General features: G+C 46.6%; 1 protein-coding gene across 3 annotated transcripts in view; it reads right to left on the minus strand.

Annotated features, from left to right (window-relative positions):
• Window positions 1-764: 764 nt before the first annotated feature.
• Window positions 765-24,391, minus strand: part of ARIH2 (ariadne RBR E3 ubiquitin protein ligase 2) — a 39,472-nt gene continuing 15,845 nt past the window's right edge. The window contains exons 2-15 of one of the 3 annotated variants that reach the window (XM_005909357.3): window positions 22,107-22,152; window positions 15,015-15,082; window positions 14,512-14,575; window positions 13,164-13,314; window positions 12,138-12,259; window positions 10,876-10,985; window positions 9,446-9,563; window positions 8,455-8,505; window positions 8,343-8,364; window positions 6,178-6,329; window positions 5,203-5,346; window positions 4,539-4,607; window positions 3,326-3,409; window positions 765-3,106 (exon numbers count right to left, since the gene is read on the minus strand). In XM_005909357.3, coding sequence (XP_005909419.1) covers window positions 3,035-3,106; window positions 3,326-3,409; window positions 4,539-4,607; window positions 5,203-5,346; window positions 6,178-6,329; window positions 8,343-8,364; window positions 8,455-8,505; window positions 9,446-9,563; window positions 10,876-10,985; window positions 12,138-12,259; window positions 13,164-13,314; window positions 14,512-14,575; window positions 15,015-15,082; window positions 22,107-22,145 — 1,266 coding nt within the window. In that variant the 5' untranslated portion in view covers window positions 22,146-22,152 and the 3' untranslated portion in view covers window positions 765-3,034. Of the gene's footprint in view, window positions 3,107-3,325; window positions 3,466-4,538; window positions 4,608-5,202; window positions 5,347-6,177; window positions 6,330-8,342; window positions 8,365-8,454; window positions 8,506-9,445; window positions 9,564-10,875; window positions 10,986-12,137; window positions 12,260-13,163; window positions 13,315-14,511; window positions 14,576-15,014; window positions 15,083-22,106; window positions 22,153-24,391 lie in introns of all 3 variants that reach the window. The other 2 variants (XM_070359890.1, XM_070359888.1) reach the window with 2 other exon arrangements.

Here is a 24,391-nt window from a genome sequence, read left to right on the forward strand (position 1 = left end):
CTTGGAGGCCGATTACTGCGCAAGTGATGGTGTGGGACCCATGGCGACACAGACGCTCGCCAGTGCAGGAGGTCAAGAGCGCCTTGAAGGTCTACTCTGCAGTAGGTGTGAACCTCCCAGGGAGGTCTGCAGCAGTCAGGTTTTAGGAACTGCCTGATGTGCGGGGTCCCATAGACTAGGGGACCCGGTCTGGAGCGGCCACAGAGGGCATCCTGGAGGAAGCCTTGGCACCGGTAACAGTAACCTGCAGGAACGCAGCAGGTGCGCAGGGAACACTCCTTGCCTCACCGCTGCCACATTCGGAAAGGGAGAAAGGGACTTTTCCATAAATGAGTCTTAAACGTCTTGGAAGCAAGTTAAACTCAGCTTATGCCCAAATATGGAGGTGAGAGGACATACAAAGCTTGGTCTTTTTTTCTCCCGTGCTCTGCTCCACACCACCCCCGCCCCCCCACCCCGGAGATATGCAGACAAGAGCAGCATCATTCACACGGTCCCCACAGGTGGTTTCTCCTTACCCTGTTTAGGCTCCCCTGCCCCTCCAACTTCCTGTCAGAAAAGTAACATGTACCGTTTCTGGTCTTCTCAGTGGGGCAGGCCCACCTTCTCTTGAAGATTCTATACACAATGGCAGATTTCATCAGTGTGCCATACATGGCTTCATCCAGTCACTCAGTCAAGTCACCCTTAGGGACTATCTTACCAATCTCCTTAGGATACTAGAGAAACTACTGTCCAACAAAATAAGTTCTAGATGCCACACACACTTTTATAATCAGAAACTTTATTTTGAGTAAACCACTCAACTTTGAGCAGATGACATTGCCTCAACTTTTTCTTTGAAGAAAACAAAGATATATGGTAAATTTGTGAAAACACTGTGCCTTCCTTTGCAGGGCAGAAGCATTCTGCCTGAACTTTTCCATGCTCCTGATGATAGAGACAGCCACTTGGGGCATGGAAGGAAGTTCTCCACAGGTCAAAGGCTGTAGGCTGCGGTCTGGGCACAGACCCTCTCGCAGCTCCTGAGGCTGGGGGTCACAGCTGGCTGCAAGTGCACTGTGTGGCAGTCACACAGTGCAGACAGTGCGCAGGGTGGGGCTGAAGGTGCAGAGCTGCAACTCAGGTCCTGCTGCTGCCACGGCGGTGACCAGAGGACTCAACGGAGAGGTGAACATTCCAGACGCTAGGACCTTCCATGTGCCAACAGAGCAGGCATACCCCACCTCTAGGTAGACACCCTCCTCCGTCGTTTGGCTCAGCGCTGTCCAATTCTGGGTTCGTCTGTTATACTAACTTGTCCTCTCATTCCACCCCACGGTCCCTTCCTTGCAGGCGATGACAGGAAGAGGCAAAACATGACTGGGGAGAAAGGGGGCCTGCAGCCAACCATGGACCCCATGACCACAAGAGTTACAACTGTCCTCTGTCTTCCAAGAGCGATTCAGTTTGCAACTAACACGGTACCTGGGGGAATTACTGACTGAGGTGAAAATGTTGGAATATCAAATAATTCCCAACACAATATTTATTCACAGATTTCCAAGCAACTCTTCCAGGAGGTCAAGGAGGCCCTGAATAAGAGCCGCAGGAACCCCAGGAATCACAGATTTAACTTCTGAAAGGCCCACAGGACCAGGTTTAGGACAAGTAGGATACCATGCAAACCGCTTGTTCCTTTGCACTGTGAAAAGACTGGCCTTTTCCCTGGCCAGCCTCCAGGTACAGGAGCGGGGACAACAAATTAGGAAGCCCCCCACCAGCCTCAGAGTCCAGACCCCAGAGGTGCTGCCCTCCAACACTGGAAACCAGGCGAGGGGGAGCACACCCCACCCCCAGAGCAGGTCATGGAGACACACACTCCCGGTTAACATGAAAACAGTTTGTGCAGACACAGCCCCTGAGCCAGGCAGACCATTGCCCTAGGACGGCTCTGCTGAACTCTGACCTCGACATTCACCAGAGGAGAGCGCAGCAGGCCAGCATCAGGTATAGCTGTGTGTCAACCTGGTTGGGGTCCCTCCACGGGAACACTGGCACAAAAGAAGGGGCCGAGGTAAAACAAGGCTTTGGGGGAATGATTCCCTTTGAAAGTGGATCTCTCTCTTCAGGAAACAAAAGAAAACTCTGCTGAACTCTCCAACCCCTGGGCTGGAGGACCACAGCTCACCGACCACAGCTCACCTATGCGCTCTGCTGTGGGCTCTGGCCTAAGTGGCCAGGCCCAGGTAAAGCTCACTTTCAAGATAAATGAGTCCACAGACACGCAGTGCCATTGGACATGATGATACCGGGGGCAAGATTCTGTTCTGTATTGTCTCCTAACTGCCAACGTGAGGCAGTACCCTGATCACAGAAGGGTCTACAAGGACCAGGCAGGAGGCCGGGCGTGATTCTCTGCACACCACGGTGTTACACAGGCCAACCCCATGTTCCACCATCTGCCACCCATGCTGTTGCCTTGGGGCTCCAGCTGTGGCCAAAGGCGTGTGAATCTGGAAAGCAAGTACCACCGGGGCCCTTGTGCAGCAGACATCCTGAGGCAAGGGGGGCGGACAGCATATGTTGCGTTCTAAGTAAAATAGCTAGAGGGTAAAACACTCCAATGCCAGTTTATTTTTAAAAAGGGTTCTGTGTCATTCTATGGTTTGTTTGCCCCCCGGTTTTTTTTTTTTTTTTGTATAATTGTACAACCTTTGAAAATTACATAAGTTGTAATGATCTAATACTATTAATAGTCATTCAGAAAAACTTTCCTTCCCTCCCAGCAACTATCCAGGGGGAACTGACGGTCCTGAGAAGAGGCCAATTCAACGGGGCCTCTACCCTGGTGGAAACAAAAAGCAAAAAGAGGAGGGGAAAAAAAAAAAAACAACCAGAAATCGACTAAGAGGTGTGTGGCCAGTGTCTCTCAGGAGTGGGGTCCTGGCTGTTGCCTGGGGTCGTGAGAGGCAGGGAGCCTGCAGCATCCAGCACGGCAGCCGAGAGACCTCGCAGCCACATCGTCCTCACGCCGGCACGCCTGAGTCCCAGTCTAGGTGTCATGGAAGTCCTTCAGCAGCGTTCTCCTCCGCTGCTCTGCTATGTGCATCTGGTTCTCTAAGTCCTGCACCAGGGAAGCAAGACACGGGCTTGCATGGCCCAGCCCCGTGAGGACGGGCCAGCTGAAGCCGCCCCCTGCCACGGGCTCCGAGGCGTCAAAAGCACGGCCCTCCCCACCCTTCTCAGTGGCAGCCTCCAGCCCCCAGGCCAGCCGCCATGGACCGACCACCACAGCAGCTCTCCCTTGCCTGCCAGAGGGTCCTAGAGGACAGCAGTCACTCACCCCTCTGTCATAGCTGTCCGCCCGCTCCACTTTCCACGACAGGTTTTCGATCTCAGCCTCCAGCTGAGCCTGCTGGTATTCAAACTGTATGGGTAGAGCAGGAGGGTCAAAAGGAGAGGGGACGGTAGCCAGGGCAGGGCCTGCAGACGGGAGGGGCAGAGGCAGCACCTCAGGCTCGCAGGAGCTCCAGACAGCTGGATGCTGTCCTCAGAGGGCAGTGCTACTTCCTGTACCCAGAACCAGAGGCCGATCCAATGGCTGCCCACGGAGGGCAGCCAGGTGGCCAGGCTGTGCTTGCCCTGCACCCCCAAAGAAAGGGGAAGACCGAAGCCACGGAGGAGAATGCTCCCAACATACGGGGAAATGGCCGCTGCAAAAACAAGTCAAAGTGGACATTCACTGACACTGTGCTCCCTGAATACTTCGTTTTTTCAGCCTTTCTGAAAATCAAGAGTCTTCAAAATTTTCAAATCATTTCACTTAGTAAGTATATGCCTCTTGCACAAAGAGGTTTCCCAATGTCTTATTTGTGATAGTGAAAAACAGAAAGAATAAACACCCCAAATGATGGTATGACCATATAATGGGACATCTATGCAACTATTAAAAATGGCATTTTCCAGCCTGGTGAATAATGACAGCTGCAAAAACTGTTGTAACAAAAAATGTCATATATATAACCATGATTATAGAAACAGTACTAATTTTCAAAGGCTGGAAAATTCTAACAGTGCTCATTTCTTTCTGGGGGGATGATGGATGATGTAAATGTTTTCCTAATTTTTTCAACATTTGAACAATCAGTGTGAATCACCTTATTAATTGGAGAGGAAAAAATCCCTATCTAAGATGAAAAGTACACAAAGATGCAAATGAGCTCCACAGTATTTAGGAACACGCATGCTGGGTATCCTCCCAAACATAAGCACTGGTTCCCAAGTGGTCACAGATATTTTCAGCCAGCCACCCTAAAAAATACAGCTGTTAATGGCTTCAGTACACCTGCTTTCCTATTACACAAAACAGTAGCACCTGAGATCTACTTCGGAAATGCCTAGTCGGGGCCCGAAGAACAAAATTTTCCAGTGGCCAGTTTTGTTTTGATTTTGTCCTCCCTGCCACCAGGGGTCCGGTCCCTGCTTGCCTGCAAGGTGCGGGCAGAGAAGGCCCCTCTGAAGCTAAGAGGGCAGAGCAGAAGGACGGCTTCCCTTACCAGCTTCTTCCTGGGCCCGGACTCCATGTAGTAGGCGTATGGATACGTGTACTGCAGGGTGTATCGACACTGCAACAGAACACAAGGGATCTGTGTCTGTGACTCCTAACTCCATGGACCTCACGTGCTGATACAGGTCTTACCCCACCATGCAAATCAGCCTGGCTCTACGGGCATGGGCCTGAAAGAGATGAGGCCAAGGCAAATAAAAGATGAACTGGGGGACAACATGGCAAAAACTGAATCAGAAATGGTCACAGAACACCCATGGTTCCTCTCCACACTGGGATTTATTACCAGCAGCTGCCTCAACGGCTCTTCCCTCTTGAGTCGGACCTCAGAGTCCACACATCTATCTCAATACTTGTCCAAAGACAATCTCTTATTTTCCTCTGAGTGATGCATGGATGGGACAAAAGAAGAGAAGGGCTCTCGTTTCCCCTGTGGTTCTGTCCCCACAGGCAGAGGCACCAGAATACTGACTCCCCTGGATGTCCGGGGAGGGCAGGGTCCTCAGTGGGCACAGCCCAGGAAGCTGTGGGCCCATGAGCAGGCACATGCGGGACTTCACAGAGGGTGAGCCCTGCCCCCGACAGTGCCTCCCACCCTCAGAGGTCTGGGCCTCACAGAGAACCAGGGATGGGAAGACTGAGGGGGGACAAACCTTGGCCAAGAGCTTGGCTGCGTTCTGGAGGTACTGCCAGTCGATCCAGGTCCCCAGGTTATTCATGACCCTCTCCTGGATCTTCTCGTGAATCCGCTGGTATGTCTGTGCCTCCAGCTGCAAGCTCTTGTTGTGGTTTTCCCACTGTGGGGTCAGAGGAGAAAGCTGCAGGCGTCCAGGAAGGTGCAGGGATTCAAAAGCCGTTCAGAATGGTCACAGCCTCGTCTAGCTGAGGGGGGCTGTGTGTCCTCAGGAGCGCACAAGGGGGGCTTCCTTAGTCCACACTACCAACCCTGTCTAGAGCCGCTATCTGCCTGCCAGATCACTCTATCCGCTTAGAGCAACAGGACTCTAGCCCCGAGGACAAAGCAAAGCCAGATACTCCCAGATCTCTTGTGCTTAGAAACCAAAGGTCCCATGCTCTCTGGGCTTCTGGGAAAACCTGCCCTCTGAATCTGACTACTAACATGGCACTGGATTGAGGGGCATGGCAAGATGGGGGCTGGGGACTAAGAGATACAAACTACTGTGTGTGAAATAAATAAGCTACAAGGATATCCTGAACAGCACAGGGAATGTAACCAGTATTTTATAATGCCGATAAATGGAGTACAACCCTTAAAAATTCTGAATCACTACATTGTACGTCTGAAAGTTACAGAACATTGTAAGCCCGTTATACCTCAATTAAAGACAAACAACAAATGTGGCCGTGGATGGATAAAGACCACCTGATGGTCCTTCCTTATCCTTCACAATTCAGCGTCACACAAGGTTGGCAGGTCCTTCCCTGTTGGCTGTGCCTGGGGAGCCGAGAGCCGCACCTGGAGGCAGCACTCGGGCCGGGCCGGCGCTCCACGCCCTGACTCCGGTGTGCACGCGCCGCTGCGGCCACCGGTCACTGGGAGTTTCGCCCAGCAGGGCCAAGTGGAAGAAGCCTACCCTCGAGAAGCAGGTGCAGGAGAGGACGCCTACCCTCTCAAAGTAGAACAAGTACTTCTTGAGGGCCTCCCTGGCCTGGGCTTGCTGGCTCTGGTTGACGATGTCGGGGTTCTCCTTGTACCGGCTGCACTCATAGTACTCGCTGCCGTGGGTCTTCCAATCTCCTAGACACATCCAGCAGAAGTCTACAGGGACAGAACACAGCACTGACACACACGACACAAGCCCGCGTTCCTCCACAGGCACAGGCGGAGCAGGAGGCGGACACAGCCGGCTCCGAGGGGGGCTCCTGACCAGAGCTCTCCCCGGCCGCCTCTTTCCAGAGGGCGTGGACACGTCTCATGCCTGTCACGGCCCACGGTCCCAGCAGCCGGTCCTTGCCGATCCGAACGACAGCCTACATATGGTCTCCGTTTCAAGAACACATACGCTTAGTGCCTTTTTAATCCAACGCAGGCAGACACTGACCATACAAAGGCCGCTGGTCTGCTGCATCAGTGCCTCCTGAGCAGCAGAACGACGTGTCCGACTGAGGCCCACCGGGCCATTCAGAGAACACCTCTGCCCTCCTGTCGACCTCCCACTCTCAACACCCGTCCTAGGTGCTGTACATGAAACTGGGGATGAAGCCTTTCCCCCCTTTTTTTCTTCCTTAAAAAGCACATTTTTATGGGCATTCCCCAGTGGTCAAGACTCAGTGCTTTTACTGCCAGGGCCCAGGTTCAATCCCTGGTTGGGGAGCTAAGATCCTGCAAGCCAGTGTGACCGAAAAAAAAAACCAACCAACCAAACAAAAAACAACAAAAAAAGAGAAAAAGCACATTTTTATCAAACCCATTGCTACCCTATAGTTTATGCCCAGAATTATGACTCTGTTTCCACACTGAGGAAGCCAAGGGGGGAAAACAGAGATCCCCTATGGGCGTCATATATCTGAACAATTACTGTGCCTTAATGGACAGGGGCCAATCATGGTTGTGTGTTCTGACTCTGCCAGAGACCCAGACAGCAGTAAAGACTGTTTCCCATGATTCACTGTCATAAGCTGGCTCACTGACTTCTGCACAGGGGTTTGTGTAAAACTTGCGGAAGCTAGAGCCAAAGCGAGAGACCCAGAAGTCGCTCACTTCTCTTCTCCTGGAAGGCTTCAGGGAAGAGTGCAATACGGCTTTCGCCTCAGTCAGCTAGGTTGTGGTTGCTACTGTCTTAAATACTGCTACACTGCTTAGGGTTGCCCATCCAGATGGTAAAACTATTCAGCAACGCGAGGTATGGTAGTTAACCCTGGGCAGTAAAGGATGGGGAGAGGACATACCGAGGACTCTTCAGTACCAGGACTGGGGTGGGTGCTGGGGTGTGCACATGGGCATTTCTCTTTAAACTGTATGCATGTCTTACGCACTGTTCTAGGTGGATCGTGCACGTCCCTCTCATTCAAACACACACAGAAAAGACAGGGTGGAATTTCACCGAGGAAACACGCCGCTACTCTTGGCCTATCTTCATTCTACACTTCGGCATCACCGTTCCTGTCTAAAACCTCGCCTTGACTACTCTGATTACAGTGTGATCCTGGGAGGACCCAGGGACAGCAGTGGCCAGGCTCTTACAAAAAGAAACTCTCAGGGCCAGCTGGGTGGCATGTCAGCAGCTGTGGAAGAAGTCTATCTGGACACATATTCTACCTGAAGGAGTTTTATTTCTTTACTTGAGCTGGCAGGAAGAAAAGCAAAACCAACGGTTCTGTGGAACACCGGCCAGATGAAGGAGGCCAGAAACCCTCTCTAAAAACTTTTATAAAACCTCAAAGGCAAACTAGGATTTGACTGCTTCCAGGAGAACCATGGGCAGCCTGCTCTAAACAGTGTCCGTCAGGCAGCACAGAAAAGCCCCATGCTACTTACCTGCCTTGGCAAAAATCAAAGAACACACTAAAACTTTCTTCTTGGATGACTGAGGATACGTGAGGGTTTAAGAGTCATCCCACAGTTGGCAGCGGGATTATTTAAGGGACCAAGAAATAATAAATCAGCAAACCTAGAGCTGCTGTACTCTGGTCCTCATGACTGTAAGTGACGGAAGCCACCGTGTTTGATCACTGTATCATAAAAGCAGTGGGGGAAAAAAAGCAGTGGAGACCCGTGCACAAGAAACAGAGACTGTGCTGCTGGGCCTGGTGCAGCAAGCTTGGGACTCACCGTGTTTACACTTGGAGCATTGCTGTCGGAGGGAAACAGAAGAGAACATGTTAAGGGCACGCTGACCAAAGACTTCAGGCCACACAAGCAAAACGCACAGGCCTCTGCTCACCATGTGATTGCAGCCGCCGTTCTTCTCAATGCAGATGTTGCACTTGGGACACTGAGGAGACAGAAGGGCGCCGTTAGGCTCACGCACCATCAGGCCGGTTCTAAGACAAATTACACAAAGCTCCTGGCACCCGTGCCCAGCAGCTCATCGTGCGAGCCCTTCTGGGGAGGAGCCTCTCACTTAAATGTGGCGGGTCGCTGAGGCTGGAACAGCAATTCAAGGAAATGAGGTCAGCAGGTTTGGCCCTGAAACACTCCAAGCTGAGCCGCGCTAAGTCTGCCACCATCTGTCCCTGCCAGGAGGCTGCTTGGATTAAGCTCAAGCTGAGTCAGTAAAAAACTGGCCGGCTTGGGAGGAACACCAGCGCAGCCTACGAGCTGCCACCCTGGACTGGGACCCGCTCAGCCTGCCTGAACTTCGGCTTCCAGAAGAGGGCACGGAAATCACCTCTAAAGCTCGCTCCCATCTGGGAGATGACAGCAGTGGGGACCAGTCTGACACCGGGTGCTTCATGGCCATGAAGAGGACCTTACTTCATGATGTCATGGTCACAGCTGCACTGCAGGGTGCCTCGCTTCAGTGTGTGACTGGCACCGGCGAGGGCCCCGAGTGCTGAGTCATGCACCACTCTAGGGGCTGCGGGCCATGCTTTCCCGTGGGATGTTTCCAGAATGAGAACTGGGCAGGCCTGGGCTTGCATTAGAGTTTTGCTACTCATTTGATGTGGCTGTCAACCACCTCCCTCCCAGGGCTGTTAATGCTGGGGAGGCATTCAGTAAAACCTAGTTTTTCTCGAATGAGTTTTCCTGAGGTCAAACTTCTCCAAGCATTTCAGCATTTCATTAAAAGAAAAGCGCCTGGTGCATGCTAAAATCAACTGCTGCAAACTCTGCCGTGCCGGGGCAAGGGTCTGCCACCTCCATCACGAGCCCCGTGGCCCTGGGTGGCACTAGGGAGGGCAGACCCAGGACAGGTAAGATACAGTCCTTACGTCTTTAGTGTGGGCACTAATGTAGTTGGCTGTTTCAGAGTCGTCTGCACACTTCGTGAGCCATTTCCGGATTGTGGCGCAGTCTGTGGGGGCGTGATACATCTGACGACACTTGAAACTTAAAACCAGAAAAGATAACCGTTAGGTCAGATCCTGTGTTTTTCCTTTTCCTTCTGTCCAAGCCAACAGATCTGGAATTAGAGCTTTTCCAAGAGGTAAAATGTCACCTCTCGTGGCGTCCGAGACCTTGACTTACCCAGGATTATTCTGAAGTCCTGGGGGGACTTCTCTCAATAAACCCAAATGAGACATTTGTTTTAAATATCTTAGGTGATGTCAATCCTTCCTAACAGGATATCAAATTCAGAACTCAGCTTTTCAAAGGGCTCGGGGAGGGTATTCCGAGAAGAGGACTCAACTCCAACCCAAGGCAGGAGTGAGATCCAGGCCTGGGAGCCCTGGCTTGTCCGAGTCTGAGGTACCCACCGGATGCACACTGTCGGCACTTGTGCAGTCTGTGAGGGGCACGTTACCTCTGACGATGCCCGAAACTTAGAATCAGAAAAGAAAAACCCCGACACTCATCAGGCCAGGCTCCTGTGTTTTTAATTCCCCTTCTGTCCAAGCCAATGTGACTTTCTGGTTAAAGGCTCTCAGGCAGGTAGCCTACCATATGTCCCAGGGAAAGAAAGCCTTAACGTAGGACACAAAGGGTGGAGAGCAACCACACTGGTGTTTCTTAACGTTTGCTGAGTCACAGACTCCCTCGACCGTGCCTTGAAAGGCAGGCACATATGCACACGGACCCCATTTTCTCCCTACTTTCCTTGAAGCCCCACTGTGACTCTTCTGGACCTAAATGAAGGCTCTGCCATTACTACACCTCGCTTTCCTCACGTATAAGAAAGGGGAACAGCAGTACCAATCACACACAGTCACTGTGACAATGAAGGGAAAGTGGTCAGGAGAGAGCGGCTCCGCTGGTAAGCCTTCAGTATGCTTCAGCTAGTTCCATCATGTTCACTGAATAGAGTAAACCCCAGATAGATGTAAACCACGTTTATGAATTGCAGTGTTATAAAATTAGCAGAATGGCCAACAGAGAGAAAGATTAAAGTGCTGGTGGCTGGAGCTTTCATATATGGCAATATGTGAATTATCTGTGCAGATAGATCTACCTCCACACAGACATGCAGTCTCTGGGCCCTGAGTCTTAGTAGCATAAACCCCAGCACATCCTCTAAGAGTCTGTGTCTCCTTCTTGTCTCCAGAGAGTATCATCAAACATCTGCCCACGTGGAACAGCGCTGCTCTTCTGGCCCAAAGGCCCTGCCTCTCCCAGCCCCGCCCTCACAAGAGCCACAGCAGTGATGCTCGAGAGGAGGAGAAGGCACCAGCCAGGGCTGCTCGGCATCCACACTCACTCTTACCAGAAGACCTCGTTGCACCGATTGCACTGTACTCGGCGAGCTCTGGGCTCCTGTACCCGGATAACCATGGGGCAGTCTGCACCAGGGCATAGCTGGAGCTGGTAGTGACTCTGTGAACACACCAAGGGGGGAACAATGAGGACGTCCCCTAGCTGGTGCCTCCAAATTAGACCTCCCTGAGTACTCAAACGCCTCCTGTTCTTCCATCAAGGGGCTACAGGAATTCATGATGGATGTCATGAAGACCAGACATTAGGCAGGTCCTGAAAATGCCCTTTGAATGTTTAGCTTAAACCAAGGAGCAACTCACCGGAATGACCTAAGCTTAGATGACAGAATGGACTACAGAATCGAGTCTCTGAGATGAAAGTGCACAGGGACTAGGGCTGGAGAGGAACACGGCCCAGTCAGTTGTGCATGAGACTCTGAGGGGCTCAACAACCCTCAGGCATCTACCAAAGGCGGCAAACAGCACCCGGAACAAGGCCTTTTGTTTTTCCTGCAGCCTGTGCATGAGACAACCCAGACCATCAGTCAATCCAATAAGCTTAGGAATAATAGGCAAAGATCAAAATTATGCTGCATGGAGCCAGCAAGCCTGAACAGGTAGCCCAACAGAGGGGAAGGACTCCAAAACTGACCACTCTAAGAACTTAAACAAATTGCCAAATCGCCCAAGAAGCAACACCCCTTATTTGGGCTGAATCACAAGGTGAAGGGAATAGAACAGCAACTCCTGAGATATGCCTGACTTATGTTTACCCCCCCACATACAATAGCTTGTTTAAGTAACTCTGCGGAAGGTGGGGGGGTACGGCTTCCCTTGTGGTTCAGCTGGTAAAGAATCTGCCTGCAATGCTGGAGACCTAGTTTGATCCCTGGGTTGGAAAGATCCCCCAGAGAAGGGAAAGGCTACCCAGTCCAGTATTCTGGCCTGGAGAATTCCATGGACTGTACAGAGTTGCAAAGAGTCAGACATGACTCTGCGACTTTCACTTTCACAAAGCGGGTGTGCCTGACCATTCTACACAGGAAAGAATCCAAGGCTCAGAGAAGGAATCTAAGGGGTCAAAGGATACAGAGTGAGGAAGAAACAGACTTGGGATTTACTAGTGCTCTAGAGTTTTCAAACTTTTTAAAAGCTGTGCAGCTCTTTCTTCAGATTGAAAGCATCTGCTGGCAGCCTCCTCTGCACAGTAACTGGTAAGCATCTGATCGAAAGGAGGCTCAGGAAGACCAGGCACAACAGCAGCTGGGCATACCTCCACATAGTCCCTGAAGAGGTAGCGCCTGTATTTATCTCTCAGTTCTTCATTGGGCAGCAATGGAAACACGAAGTCCTCTGGTGTTCGAAGTGGGCAATCCTGAGCCATGCAAGAGACACCTGTTGAACAAAGACAACCGGATGGACAACTGTATCACAAAAGACACACCTATAATGTACCTGCTGAGTTCACCCAACAAATTCACGTTTTACACAGGGAACCCCGGAAGCATCAGAATTTATTCAAAGAAGAGAGAAATCAATGTGATGCATCTAAAATAATATTATAAATTTTAAAATGATAGGGAATTCCCTGATGGTCCAGTGGTCAAGACTTGGCACTCTAACTGCCAGAGCCCTGGGTCAGGGAACTAAGATCCTGTAAGTTACACGGCACAACAACAACAAAAAAAACCCCACAAAAACCAAAACCAACCAAACAACAAAAACAAGACCAATTAAATAGTATATATCACAAAGAGCACCAATTAAAAAAACTGCTTAAAAAATCCCAGCGGGCTCTTGACTTACAACTTAGTTTTGTGACGTTTACTATTATGTGCATGTGACTGCGTCAACACAGTGAGCTTTTACAGGTATAATGCTAATGTTAATATCGTGGAGTCATAATTTAACAAAGACTCCTTTAACTCATCACTAAGTCTGATTTGTGCTTACCTAAACCACAGTAAACCCTCTAGGAGTTTCTGAGGTATGGCTGCCACTTTGAGAATCAAGACAGACAAGGTAGGCAGCTTAGAGGACAGTTCTCCCAAAAGGCAAGAGAAGGCAGCCTTGCTGTCACACCAGCATTTACATAAACGTCCAAACATTAGCCTTAATTCTTGCATCTTGCTCAGGCCTAGGGTAAACTTTGCCGTTGTTCAGACTGACATTTTGGAAACCAATGGTTCTGATTTTGAAAACTTCAGTTAGGCTCACAAGAAAACCTGAGTAGCAGAAGGGGCAGGGCTGAAGCTAAACAGTTCCCGCCAGCCGGTTATGAACCCTACGGCGGACTCACCCACACCCACACCGTCCTTGACGAGCACGGAGCAGTGCTGCTCCCAGCAGCTGCGGCAGAACTGGTGCTGACAGGCCAGAGAGAGGAGGTTTTCCTTCCGCACAAACTGCATGCACACTGCGCAGTGGTGAGGGGAGTGGGCCGGGGGCACCTAGAGGGAGGTACAGGGACGTGAGCCAGCCTGCAACAAGGGTCAGAACTCAACTGCCACGTGTGGGCTCTGCGAGTGCCAGTTCTGAGTGGAAAAAAATATTATCAGGAAGGCTTCCCGAAGGAGGTGGTAGCGAAGCTAGGCTTGGTGAACCCCTAGATTTAGAGAGGGAGAGAGAAGATGGAAATGAGATCTTACAGTAGTGTATAAGGTCAGGCTGAAAAGACCAGGATTTCGGAACTGTCAAGGTCCCGAGAGGTCATTCAATCTGCCTTCTTTTGGAGGCTACTGGGTTTCTTTTGAAAACTGCCCTCATTCAGCATGGCACAGAGTTGCTTCTCAACAAGTACTATAAACCCAACCAATAGGTTCTTAGGGGCTGAAGTGTGAGCCTCTAATAGCTCCAGAACCCATTCTCTGCTACACAAACTGGCAAAGACAGTCTGGGGACACCAGCCAAAGCCACAAACCAGTGAAAACCCAACATGAGGTTCTTGTTGTTCACTGGATACAGAAAATAATTTGAGGAAAAGGACCATACTCTGTCTAGTATGCTCCTGGAAAGTCTCTAAGAGGCTGTGTAAGTTATGTGGTGATCTGAGCCCTAATTCTCCCCCATTCATTTGACAAATGCTGACTGAACTCTCAGCAACAGGAAATTGCTATACACTGTGGGATACGATTCCTAAACTTAAAAAGCACTTACAGTCTACTATGGGAGCTAAAAGATATGAGTGAATCACTGCAATGTACATGTAAAGGTTGAAAGACATAATTAAAGGAGTTTGGAGGGAAGTGTTCCCAGGAGACAGGTTTTGGGAGAGATGGCTTGGATTCGGGTCTTTAAAGGTGAGTTCCATTCTCACGAGCAAAGATGGGGACAGGATCTGGACATTCCCCGCCAAGGAAGGCACCAGCAGAGTTAAAGAGGCATGCAGTGAACGGGCACCCCAAGAACACGGCAGGGACAGAGTACAGGCTATATGTAAGTGCAGGAGACGGGTGAGGCTGGAGAGCACAGGCAGTGATGCACTCCTCGCCTATGAGGAAAATTTCCAAATGACGTCGGAAATGGAAGATTTAGGCCTATACTGGAACAAGTATCTTGGGGATGCTGCACGATAAACAAAGTAAGACGGTTCTCAATAACCGTGTGAGCCACAGCAAAAGCCACGTGTATCAGGAAGGGACACTCACATGTTTTGATGGATTGGGCTGAACTCGGGCCTCAACGAGCAGCTGAGCAGAATTAGACTTGTATCTACAAAACAAAAAGCATAAAGGGAATCAGAGCTCCGGTTCTGGAGGTATGGTGGTAAATGAGCTGACCTTTCTCTCTGAAGGTAATAAGCACTATGCCATGATGTATTAATCCCACTTGATGTGTCTGAAAGAAATAACTGGAGATATTGCCAAGTGTTATCTAGAAGAGCACTGATTTAACATTAATGACGGCATAAAAACTCTGACCTAACTTCACTGTCCAACAACAGGGGTTTCAGAAAGAATATGCTGAAAACATTGGAAAATGTTCACCATATACTGAGAGAAAAAAGGCTATACAATATGACCCAGTGTTTTAAAAATGTAATCTGCACACTAAGGATATTCTCCATAACACAGACAATTATTACCACTGGGTGGGCAGGCAGAGAGAAGTTACAGACAGTGCCGTCTCTTCCTCCCCCAAAACACCTTACCTGTCCAGTATCTCGGCAACTTGCCAGTGGAAATTAACTAATATAAGTTTAGCAACTGAATGAGATACCTAGAAAGAAGAAAAAAAGAAATCAAATTATAATGCAGTTTTTTTTTTCAGAGTGCTCTTACATTTTGAGAAATGCATACATTCCTCTCTACTGCAGGTCCAGGCTTGATTTTTTAAATCTTCCTCTTGGTTCTGTTTTATCTTTTACGTTCAGACTCTTAGAGTCTTAAACAATTTCCTGGATCTTTCGATTTTTCAACCTTTGTTTTCATTAGCAACCCTTCAAAGAAATTAGTTTGATTTCAAACTTACACAAAACCATCCTGTCCACAGTAAATAAGGACCTAGAACCCAAAGTAAGCAGAAGAGCTGTAGGTCCCTAACATGATTTATGTGCTGAAGCTGCTGTAGGAGGCCATACACGGGCACCTCCAGGTAGGCGTGTTACTTGCAGAAGCTCTCCAGGCTTGAACTTCTTATATAAACCCAGAAAAACAAAACAAAACAAAACTCACCCCTGGTTAAAACCTCTGACTCTATAACAAAACTATTCATCCATAAAGACTACATGAAAACTCAGACAAAGTATTTGGTATAAATGTTAAAATTTGCTTGAGAATAGCTTTTGGCTACAACTATATTTTTACAACCTGAAAATTATACTGTTGGATTTGATGTATTTATTCATTTATTTTTGGCTGCAGTGCACCGCTTGTGGGAGCTTACTTCCCTGCAGTGGAAGAGGGGGTCCTAACCAATGGACCGCCAGGCAATTCCCAAAATGAAATTTCTTGACCTTCCCAAAGAAATAGAACTTCAACACCATACCTGGTCTGATCCCTTGATCTCAACAGCACTAGCAACAGCAACAAAGCCTCAGAATTAGCATACCAGGTGCAGCCCCTCCATGTATGGAATACGACACAGGCCTCCGCTGAAACTGAAAATTTTACCGATGACTACAAGTCCACTAATGACCAACTCAGAATATTCCAGCAGAGTTCTGGTGAGAACTGATAATGTGAAGAGAGGATGTGTCTCAGTTCAGTTCAGTCGCTCAGTCGTGCCCGACTCTTTGCGACCCCATGGACTGTACGTAGCACACCAGGCTTCCCTGTCCATCACCAACTCCTGGAGCTTACTCAAACTCATGTCCATCGAGTCAGCAATGTGTCTAGCACTTTATTAAGTGGATAGATGTCCATCTATTCTTTCAAAGCCAAGTACTGAGGATACATCAATATATACATGTCTAGCACTTTATTAAGGTGGATAGATGTCCATCTCTTCTTTCAAAGCCAACTGCTGAGGATACATCAATATATACATGTCTAGCACTTTATTAAGGTGGATAGATGTCCATCTCTTCTTTCAAAGCCAACTGCTGAGGATACATCAATATATACATGTCTAGCACTTTATTAAGGTGGATAGATGTCCATCTCTTCTTTCAAAGCCAACTGCTGAGGATACATCAATATATACATGTCTAGCACTTTATTAAGGTGGATAGATGTCCATCTCTTCTTTCAAAGCCAACTGCTGAGGATACATCAATACATACAACACTGTAGGCACACGCACCTCCCACCAGTCTCCTACAGGAGGCACTGTGATTGCCCACAGTATGGCCACAGTGTATCACAGACTGCCAAGGACTCAGTTTCCCCCAATTAATCCATTATGAATGTGAAGGAATTTTGAGACCGTTAATTAAAGCAAAATGTAGAATGACGGCACTTGCCCCGTAATGGACACCGAGGAAGATCTACAGGGAAGTCAGGATACAAAGGGCCCTCTGAGCAAAAAGCAGCACAGGGTTAAGAAGAGTACCTAGAAGACTTTATGCTAACAGGTAGTCTCCAAAGAGAGGCCACCTCCTCCCTGATTTGGGCCACAGGAGAGAACTGACTTCACCACCCACTGTCACCCGCAGCGGTCTTCCAGAGGAAGAGATGTCAGGTGATGTGGGGGGAGGGGGCGCTACTTAAGTTACCTTTAGCAAGAGGGCCAAGACAAATATATGATATTAAAACATTACAGATAAAAGTCCGTCATTCTCAGAGTGCAGACAGCTAAGCTCAGGAAAGAACTAGCCAAGTACTCACACCATTTTCCTGCGCAATGCTCAAAGAGCTTGGCAATCCACTCTGAATCTATCACAGTTGCCACTCTGTAACTGAGGAAGGTCTTCCACTCATTTCTTATGTGTTCAACTGCGGAGAGCAAAAGTCTTCCAGCAGAACCAAGACAAACGACTGCTGGACTGTTTTGATCAAGCAACTAACAACCTGTGAGTAGTTAGGATTATGTATTACCAAGAAGGACTTAGAAGTATCTATATATGTACGTATGTATGCGTTATCAAGAAGGAGTATTCATTCATTCATTCACTTTTGGCTGTGCCACAAAGCTTGTGAGATCTCAGCTCCCTGAACCCGGGCCATGGTGGTGAAAGCCCGGAATTCTAACCACTAGGCCACCAGGGAAACCCCCAAGAAGAACCTATAATGAGGTCAAACCTCTTCCAAAAAGGGTGATAAACAACCACTGATAGCCACATAGACGAATGACTTGGGAAGGACACATGACCATGTCATGTTCAAGACAGATTTGCGCTTCTGTAAGATCAACATGTCATAAGAAAATTAAGTCTTATTTATGTATGAGGCTTTTTTCCATTTCTGAATACACTTTCATAAACGAGAGCAGGAAAGAATACTTCTTCCAAATTCACTTTATGAAGCTAACATAACCCTGATAAAAGGCTGATTTAACATGTGAAAACGCCTAAGGCAATTCACTGAATTAACAAAGTAAAGGCAGAAAAAAACCGAAATGATAATTTCAGTAGATACAAGAAAACTCGTTTGACAAAATCAAGGAATCATTCAAGATAAAAATTCTTAGCAAATTAGGAAGAAAAATAGAACTGCCTAAATCTAATACAGGGTGTCTAAGGAAAACATTATACTCTGTAACAACACAGTGAATGCTAAGATCAGGGACATGACAGGGAAGACCACTCTCATCATTTCATTTAACACTGTGCTGAAGGCCCTAATAGGGCATGGGGGGCAAAAAAAAGGACACACACAAAAAAGACACAAAACTACCAGTAGAACTAATAAGTTTAGTAAGGTTAAAAAAATAGAATGCCAATACATAAAAATCACAAATGTGTTTCTACATAGTGGCAAATAAAAATTAAAATTTATTGATAAAACTAAAATGTATTGATAAATATATTTTATTTAACCCAATATATCTAAAATATGTCAACATGTTAATGCACTGAAAATTATTAATGAACTACATTTAACATCTTTTTTTTCCATCTAATTGCTCAAAGTCCATTGTATTCAGAATTATAGCACATACCAATCCAACTGGCCACATTTCAAATGCCCAGTGGCTACATGTGATCACAGCTACCATAATGGACAACGCAGCTAGAGACAGAACACAGCAATCAAAATTAATCAAAATCAAAGCAGGGGTTAGGGTATACATTAATAGTTGATCCTAAAATGTATGGAGAGGACCCCAAATATCCAAAGCAACCTTGAAAGAGCAAAGTTGAAGAGACTTACACCATCTGACTTCAAGACTTACTATAAAGCTACAGTATTTAAGACAGTGGGATACTGGCTTAAGGACAGACATATATATAGATCCATGTAACAGAATAGTAAACTCATACACTTATGATTAATTTTCTACTAAGGTACCAATGTAATTCAACAGATGATAAAACAGTCTTTTCAACAAATGGTTCCAGAATAACTGAACATCATTATACAAAACTCAGAACTTAAATGCTTAGTTCATGTCACAGAAAAATTACCTCAAGGTAGTTCACACTGTTAAATAAAACTGAAAACTATAAAACTTTCAGATGAAAATCTTTGCAATCTTGGTTTTTTAGGTAAAGATTTCTTAGCTATGACACTGAAAGCACAATCCTTAAAAGAAAAAATATGATACACTGGAGCTCATCAAAATTAAATTTCATTCTTCAAAAGATATTATTAAGAAAATGGACGAGCCGAGCCACAAAATATATGATTTGCAACAGAAAAAATAATTGCAAATCATATACCTGATAAAGAACTTAATTCAGAACACATAAAGAACTCACACAACTCAAAAAGCTCAACATTATTAGTCATTAGGGAAATGCAAATTAGAACTAGGAGATACTACTTCACATTCACTAGAAATACAGAAAAATACAGAAAATTGACAATACCTAAGTGCTAGCAAGCAGGTGGAGAACCTGTAACACTTACATAATGCTGGTGGGAATGTAAGATAGCAGAGTCTCCTCAGAAAACAGTTTGGCAGTTTCTTAAAATGTTAAACGCGATCCCACTGCTAGATATTTATCCAAGTGAAATGCAAACATGTCCATGCAAAACTCTGTTATACAAACCATCACAGCAGCATATTTCATAAGAGCCAAGAACTGGAATCAACCCAAGTGTTCATCAACTGATGAAGGAATGAATGAACAAAATGTGGTACATATCCATAAAATGGAAAATCCTCCCTGGGCAGTAAGAGGAAAGCATTACTGACATGTGATACAGCATGGATGAACTTTGAAAACATGCCAAGTGAAAGAAGCCAGACACAAAAGACTACATACTATAAGATTCAATTCATATGAAATTTCTAGGAAAGGCAAATCTGTGCAGACAGTAAGATGATCAGCAGTTTCCTGGGGCTGGGAGAGGGGACTAACTACAAATGGATATAAGGGAACGTTTTGGCTGATGAAAATGTTCTATACCTTGGATTGTGGTGATGGCTGTACACTTGTTTACATTTACTACAACTCTTCTACTGGTACACTCTAAAATGGATGAGTTTAATGGAATGTAAGTAATACTTCAATAAATGCTAAAAATAAAATTGACCGATGGACAGACACATGATAAAGTAAATGCAGGAAAAAGTTAGCACTTGTATAATCTAGATGGTAGATAAATGGATACCTACTGTACAATGCTTTAAAAGTCTTTGTATATTTTAAATTTTTCACGAAGTTGGAGGGAAAGTTTGCCAACTTTAATTCAATGGCAATCTTCTGAATAAACAAATGTCACAAGAAACAGAGAGTTGACCCTTACACCATTGCATCAAAATAGTTCATTTTGATCTTTTACGTACTCCTCAGAATGAAAACATCCCCTCAGAGTTTTGAACATACATAGTTCTGACCAAAGATGAACTGACTAGACAATGTGAATTTTAGTATAAGTAGGCCTGTACTGCTAGTAACTTCACAACACTCCAGCTCCCTCTAAACCTCCCACACCAAGCCTCGAGGGAGGGAGGGAAAGTAGTGGTATACAGTTCATCAAACACTGAAGGGTCCTGAAGTCCCTGGGTGGTCCAAAGACGGCTTTCAGAGTCAAAGATGGAGTCAGAACACGGTCAAGTGTAGCCCACCTTCCTTGCCTTTCCCTCTCATTCCCTGTGCCTTCAAACCTGACCCACGATGGGTCAGAAGGCTCTGGAGAGCATTCCGTGAAGCTTTAAAGGACTGTGGGGACACCTGTCATCATCCAGCCTGGACTCTGCTCTGTATTGCCCATCCAATCTGGCTTGGCTTTGCCATGACATTTACAATCTCAACACCCTCAGATGGTTTTCAGATCTTTATTTCAGGAAGCACTTGGCCACATGAACGTCAAAAAGGACTTGGCTACTAGACATCACTATTTCCCAGAGGTTGCAGGCAAACTTCTGTCATCCTAATTTGTGTTTGGGAGAGACCTTTAAAAAGCTACTTCCCAGATACAGGCCCTCAGAACATGTCCAGTAGTTACCACCTGTGCAGACACCTAAAGGCATAGACGACTGCTGGGGAGTCAAGTTCTCCTTTCTGTTTTTTTTTTAATAAAGAATATATACAGTGTCCATACAATTCTATTCCGGCTTCACAAGCAGGGTTTGGGGGAGTGGGTGGGGAGGAGATGGACCTGAGGGGGAAATCCTGGATAGCAGCCAATGAAGCTAAGATTTTCTCACAGAGATGCAGTGACGTGTACATGAGGATTTTAGCTGCTGTTATCAGCAAGCCATTCCTGACACGGCTAACAGCACACAAATCCACAACCTCAGCATTTCAGAAGATATTCTGGACACACTTTCTTCTGTGATCTAAGGGCTTCAGAGACTAGAGAAGTGAAACAGTGTAAATAGTGAATTAGGGCCTGTCAACTTGGAATGGAGACTATCTTGATAAGATAAAACTTCTGGATCTATGCAGCCTCTGACCCACTCATTACAAGGAGACAAATGCAGGATTCCAGGAGCTCAGAAAACACAACTCCAGCAGCAATTTGGTCACTGGCTTACATTTTAGCCTTCCTATGACTTGCCTGCCTCTCCACTCTACGTTTCAATTTTCTTATATGTATTTTCTTTGTTAGGTCCCCAAGCAGAAAGCAGACTGTGGTGAATCTGTTTTTCAAATCACAGGACCCCGAGTCCACCTGAAGTTCATTAGTACATGAGCGCCTCAAATTTTTTTTCTGATTTCCACCAAACTCTTTTCCCAGAAAAATTCGAGTATCAGAATTTTATAAATTAATCACTGGAACAAACGTTTTTGATCCCCTGACCACAAAGCACTTAAAATACCAGAGGGAGATAAATCCTGCCATGGAAGGAGACGCTCAGTACATACAACATTCTGGATCCTTTCTAATACACAGCCAACATCTATCTTTGGGGAAAACGTATTCAGAAGTTCAGGAAATTTACCGTTATTACTTGACATCCCAGAGCACTTGGATTGTATACGTTTATTGTTCAAATAATGCACAGGACATGCTAGTTTGATGTAAGGATCGAGGCACATACTGAAAGCCTCCATTCCTGACAACAGCTCCCCAGGAAAACCCTGAGCATAGTTAGTTGCTTCTTCATCTTCTTCATCTCCTATAGTTGGTTCAAGCTGTCTAGTCCTTGGGGACGAGTTAACAGCACAGCTTGCAAATAGATTTTTTTCCCCCAGAAAACAGAAATTCAGCAGCCCACCAGAACTGTCACCAGCCCTTCCCACACTTACCAGTGCCATAGGGAGGATGCAGCCGATGGCAGAGAGCATCAACGGCCTGAAAAAATACAGGTGGTAGTTTCAATTTTTATTTAGAATTCTTACTTGCCAACTGCCTGAAATCTTTTAAGGCTACCCGAATAGGGCTCCATGCCTCAGCCTGTTGTTAAGCCACTTCATGGTCCAATCACATTTGTTAACAAACACGAGTGGTCATTCACTAAAAGGCAGAGAGGAAGGAAAGGAGTGAACTGTTGGCCAGCTTCTGGGTCTAAGGTAGGAAGGGATGTAATATGGGAAAACTAGCTGAAAGAGATTAAGACGGATGGATTCAAGTCTTGGAGGGTAGAAGGTGAGGTGAGAAAGTACTGAAGGAATAAGAGAAAGAAGCAAGGTTAAAGCACAGAGACAAAAGAAAAGGTGAACACCAGGCCAGAATGGCGCACATCAGCAGTGCTAGTGGTAGTGGCAAGACCCAGCCCTCGAGTCTAATTTCGGCGGTGGGCCTTCACCTCTCCTGTACTTCACACCTCCACACTTTCAGGCTCTAAAAGGTCTGCTCTCCGGCGCCTTATTCTAACTTTGCTTCCTTGCATTTTCTCTCCATGGAGGGAGAGCTGACTGGTAATTGAGGCACCCACATGTTATAAATGCTCTACAAAATCTGATTAATGAACATTAATTTGAAGATTTCTCTCCAGTCTAACCTTAATTTAGTTCTGTTATGGTCTCTGATCATTAAAATCAATGCCAAAAACATCTAAAGACTTGACTAACTACAGTTACTTATGAAAAATACAATAAAACAAAAATACAAAAGTCATCCCTTCCTTGACCTTGAGGGCACTTTATTATGAAAAACTCTGGGCATCTACTTAAGTGAAGAGTATGATGAAACCCATGTACCCATCACCTAGTTCCAACACCAACTCAGAACCAGGCTATACCTTACCTACCCCACTACCCTAGAGATTATTGCAAGGTAAATCTCAGCCAGCGTATCTTTTCGGGTTTGCATTTCAATGAAAATCTTCTGGGAAATACTTAGTACAAAAGGCAGATTACAGCCCCTTCTAGAATTCCATATGGTTTTTCAGGGAGGAGCCATATACAGGTAGGATGACTACTACTTTAGTGAACCAAAGTCCTATCCGTTAATCACAACCAAAAGAAATGCAGATAGGAGCTCATAGCCAATGAATAACACACAGTAGGACTAAAGGCCAAGTCTCCTACCATCTTCCTGTAGCTACAAGCCCATCTTGTCTATATGTGATTTCAAATGATGCACTGTCTCTTCCAGCTATGGCGACTGTGAGGAGGGCAAAGGAGAGGGAGTACCAGACACTTGTAGGGAGTTCCAGCCAGATCACCTCTCTTCTCCAGAGGGTACCTCAGAGCCCAGCATATCTTAGTGACAAAGCCGCAAACTCCAACAGCACGTTTCAAAGACAGAGCCACTGACTACTGCTGTTAACTATGCTCAAAACGTACCACGTTTCTATGCACCTATATGTTTATGTAAATAAACCTCCATGGGAATGGAGTTCTTTTCTAGGGGAAGAGGTTTTTCACACCACTTCCCTCCTCTGTCATACCTAAGACCTAGAACAATGCCTGTGCCAGGGCTAGGTCCCATATTCTAACACTTCCCTCCGCCTGGCTCCTGTGGTCTCAGCTGAAATCACTGCCTATCCACAGCCTCCTCCAGAGCCCCGGCAGGCAGGTGGGCAGGCAGGCAGGCATCAAAGCCTTCCAAGCCCTCAGAGGGTGTACAATCTAGCAGGAGAGGCCAGATACGGATCTAGAAAGGAAGGTTTAAAGGGGAAAAAAAAGGACGGTGAACTGAGAGGTCTTTTAATGTGACAGGAATGGCAGAGATGCTGACAGGAGGTTTGAGGAGCCAAAAATCAAACATTAAGGAGCAGAGCGGGAAAGAGTTCAGGCTGGAATCTGGAGAAACCACTTCAAGTTTCTCAACAGAGCAAGATAAAATAGTGTTTTCAGTGGCTGTGTCAGAAAATATGGAATAGAAGCAGAAAAGGTTTTATTTATGCATACCTGCTTTCTGTCTTATCATTCTAAAAAAGGAGGAGGCAGAAAATAAAGGCCAAGAGACCTTTAAATTATTTTATGGTAGAGGTTAAATCGTTTTTTCCCCATCTTTCTTAGCATCTATCTAAAAGTTAAAACAACAGAAGATACTCGGAAACACTCGTTTTATTGAGAATCATCAAATTCTCAACCTATCCCAATTACAGCAAACTCTTAACCTACTTCAATTATCACTGAACAAA

The sequence above is a fragment of the Bos mutus genome, chromosome 22, assembly GCF_027580195.1.
Source record: "Bos mutus isolate GX-2022 chromosome 22, NWIPB_WYAK_1.1, whole genome shotgun sequence".
NCBI classification, from domain to species: Eukaryota; Metazoa; Chordata; class Mammalia; order Artiodactyla; family Bovidae; genus Bos; species Bos mutus.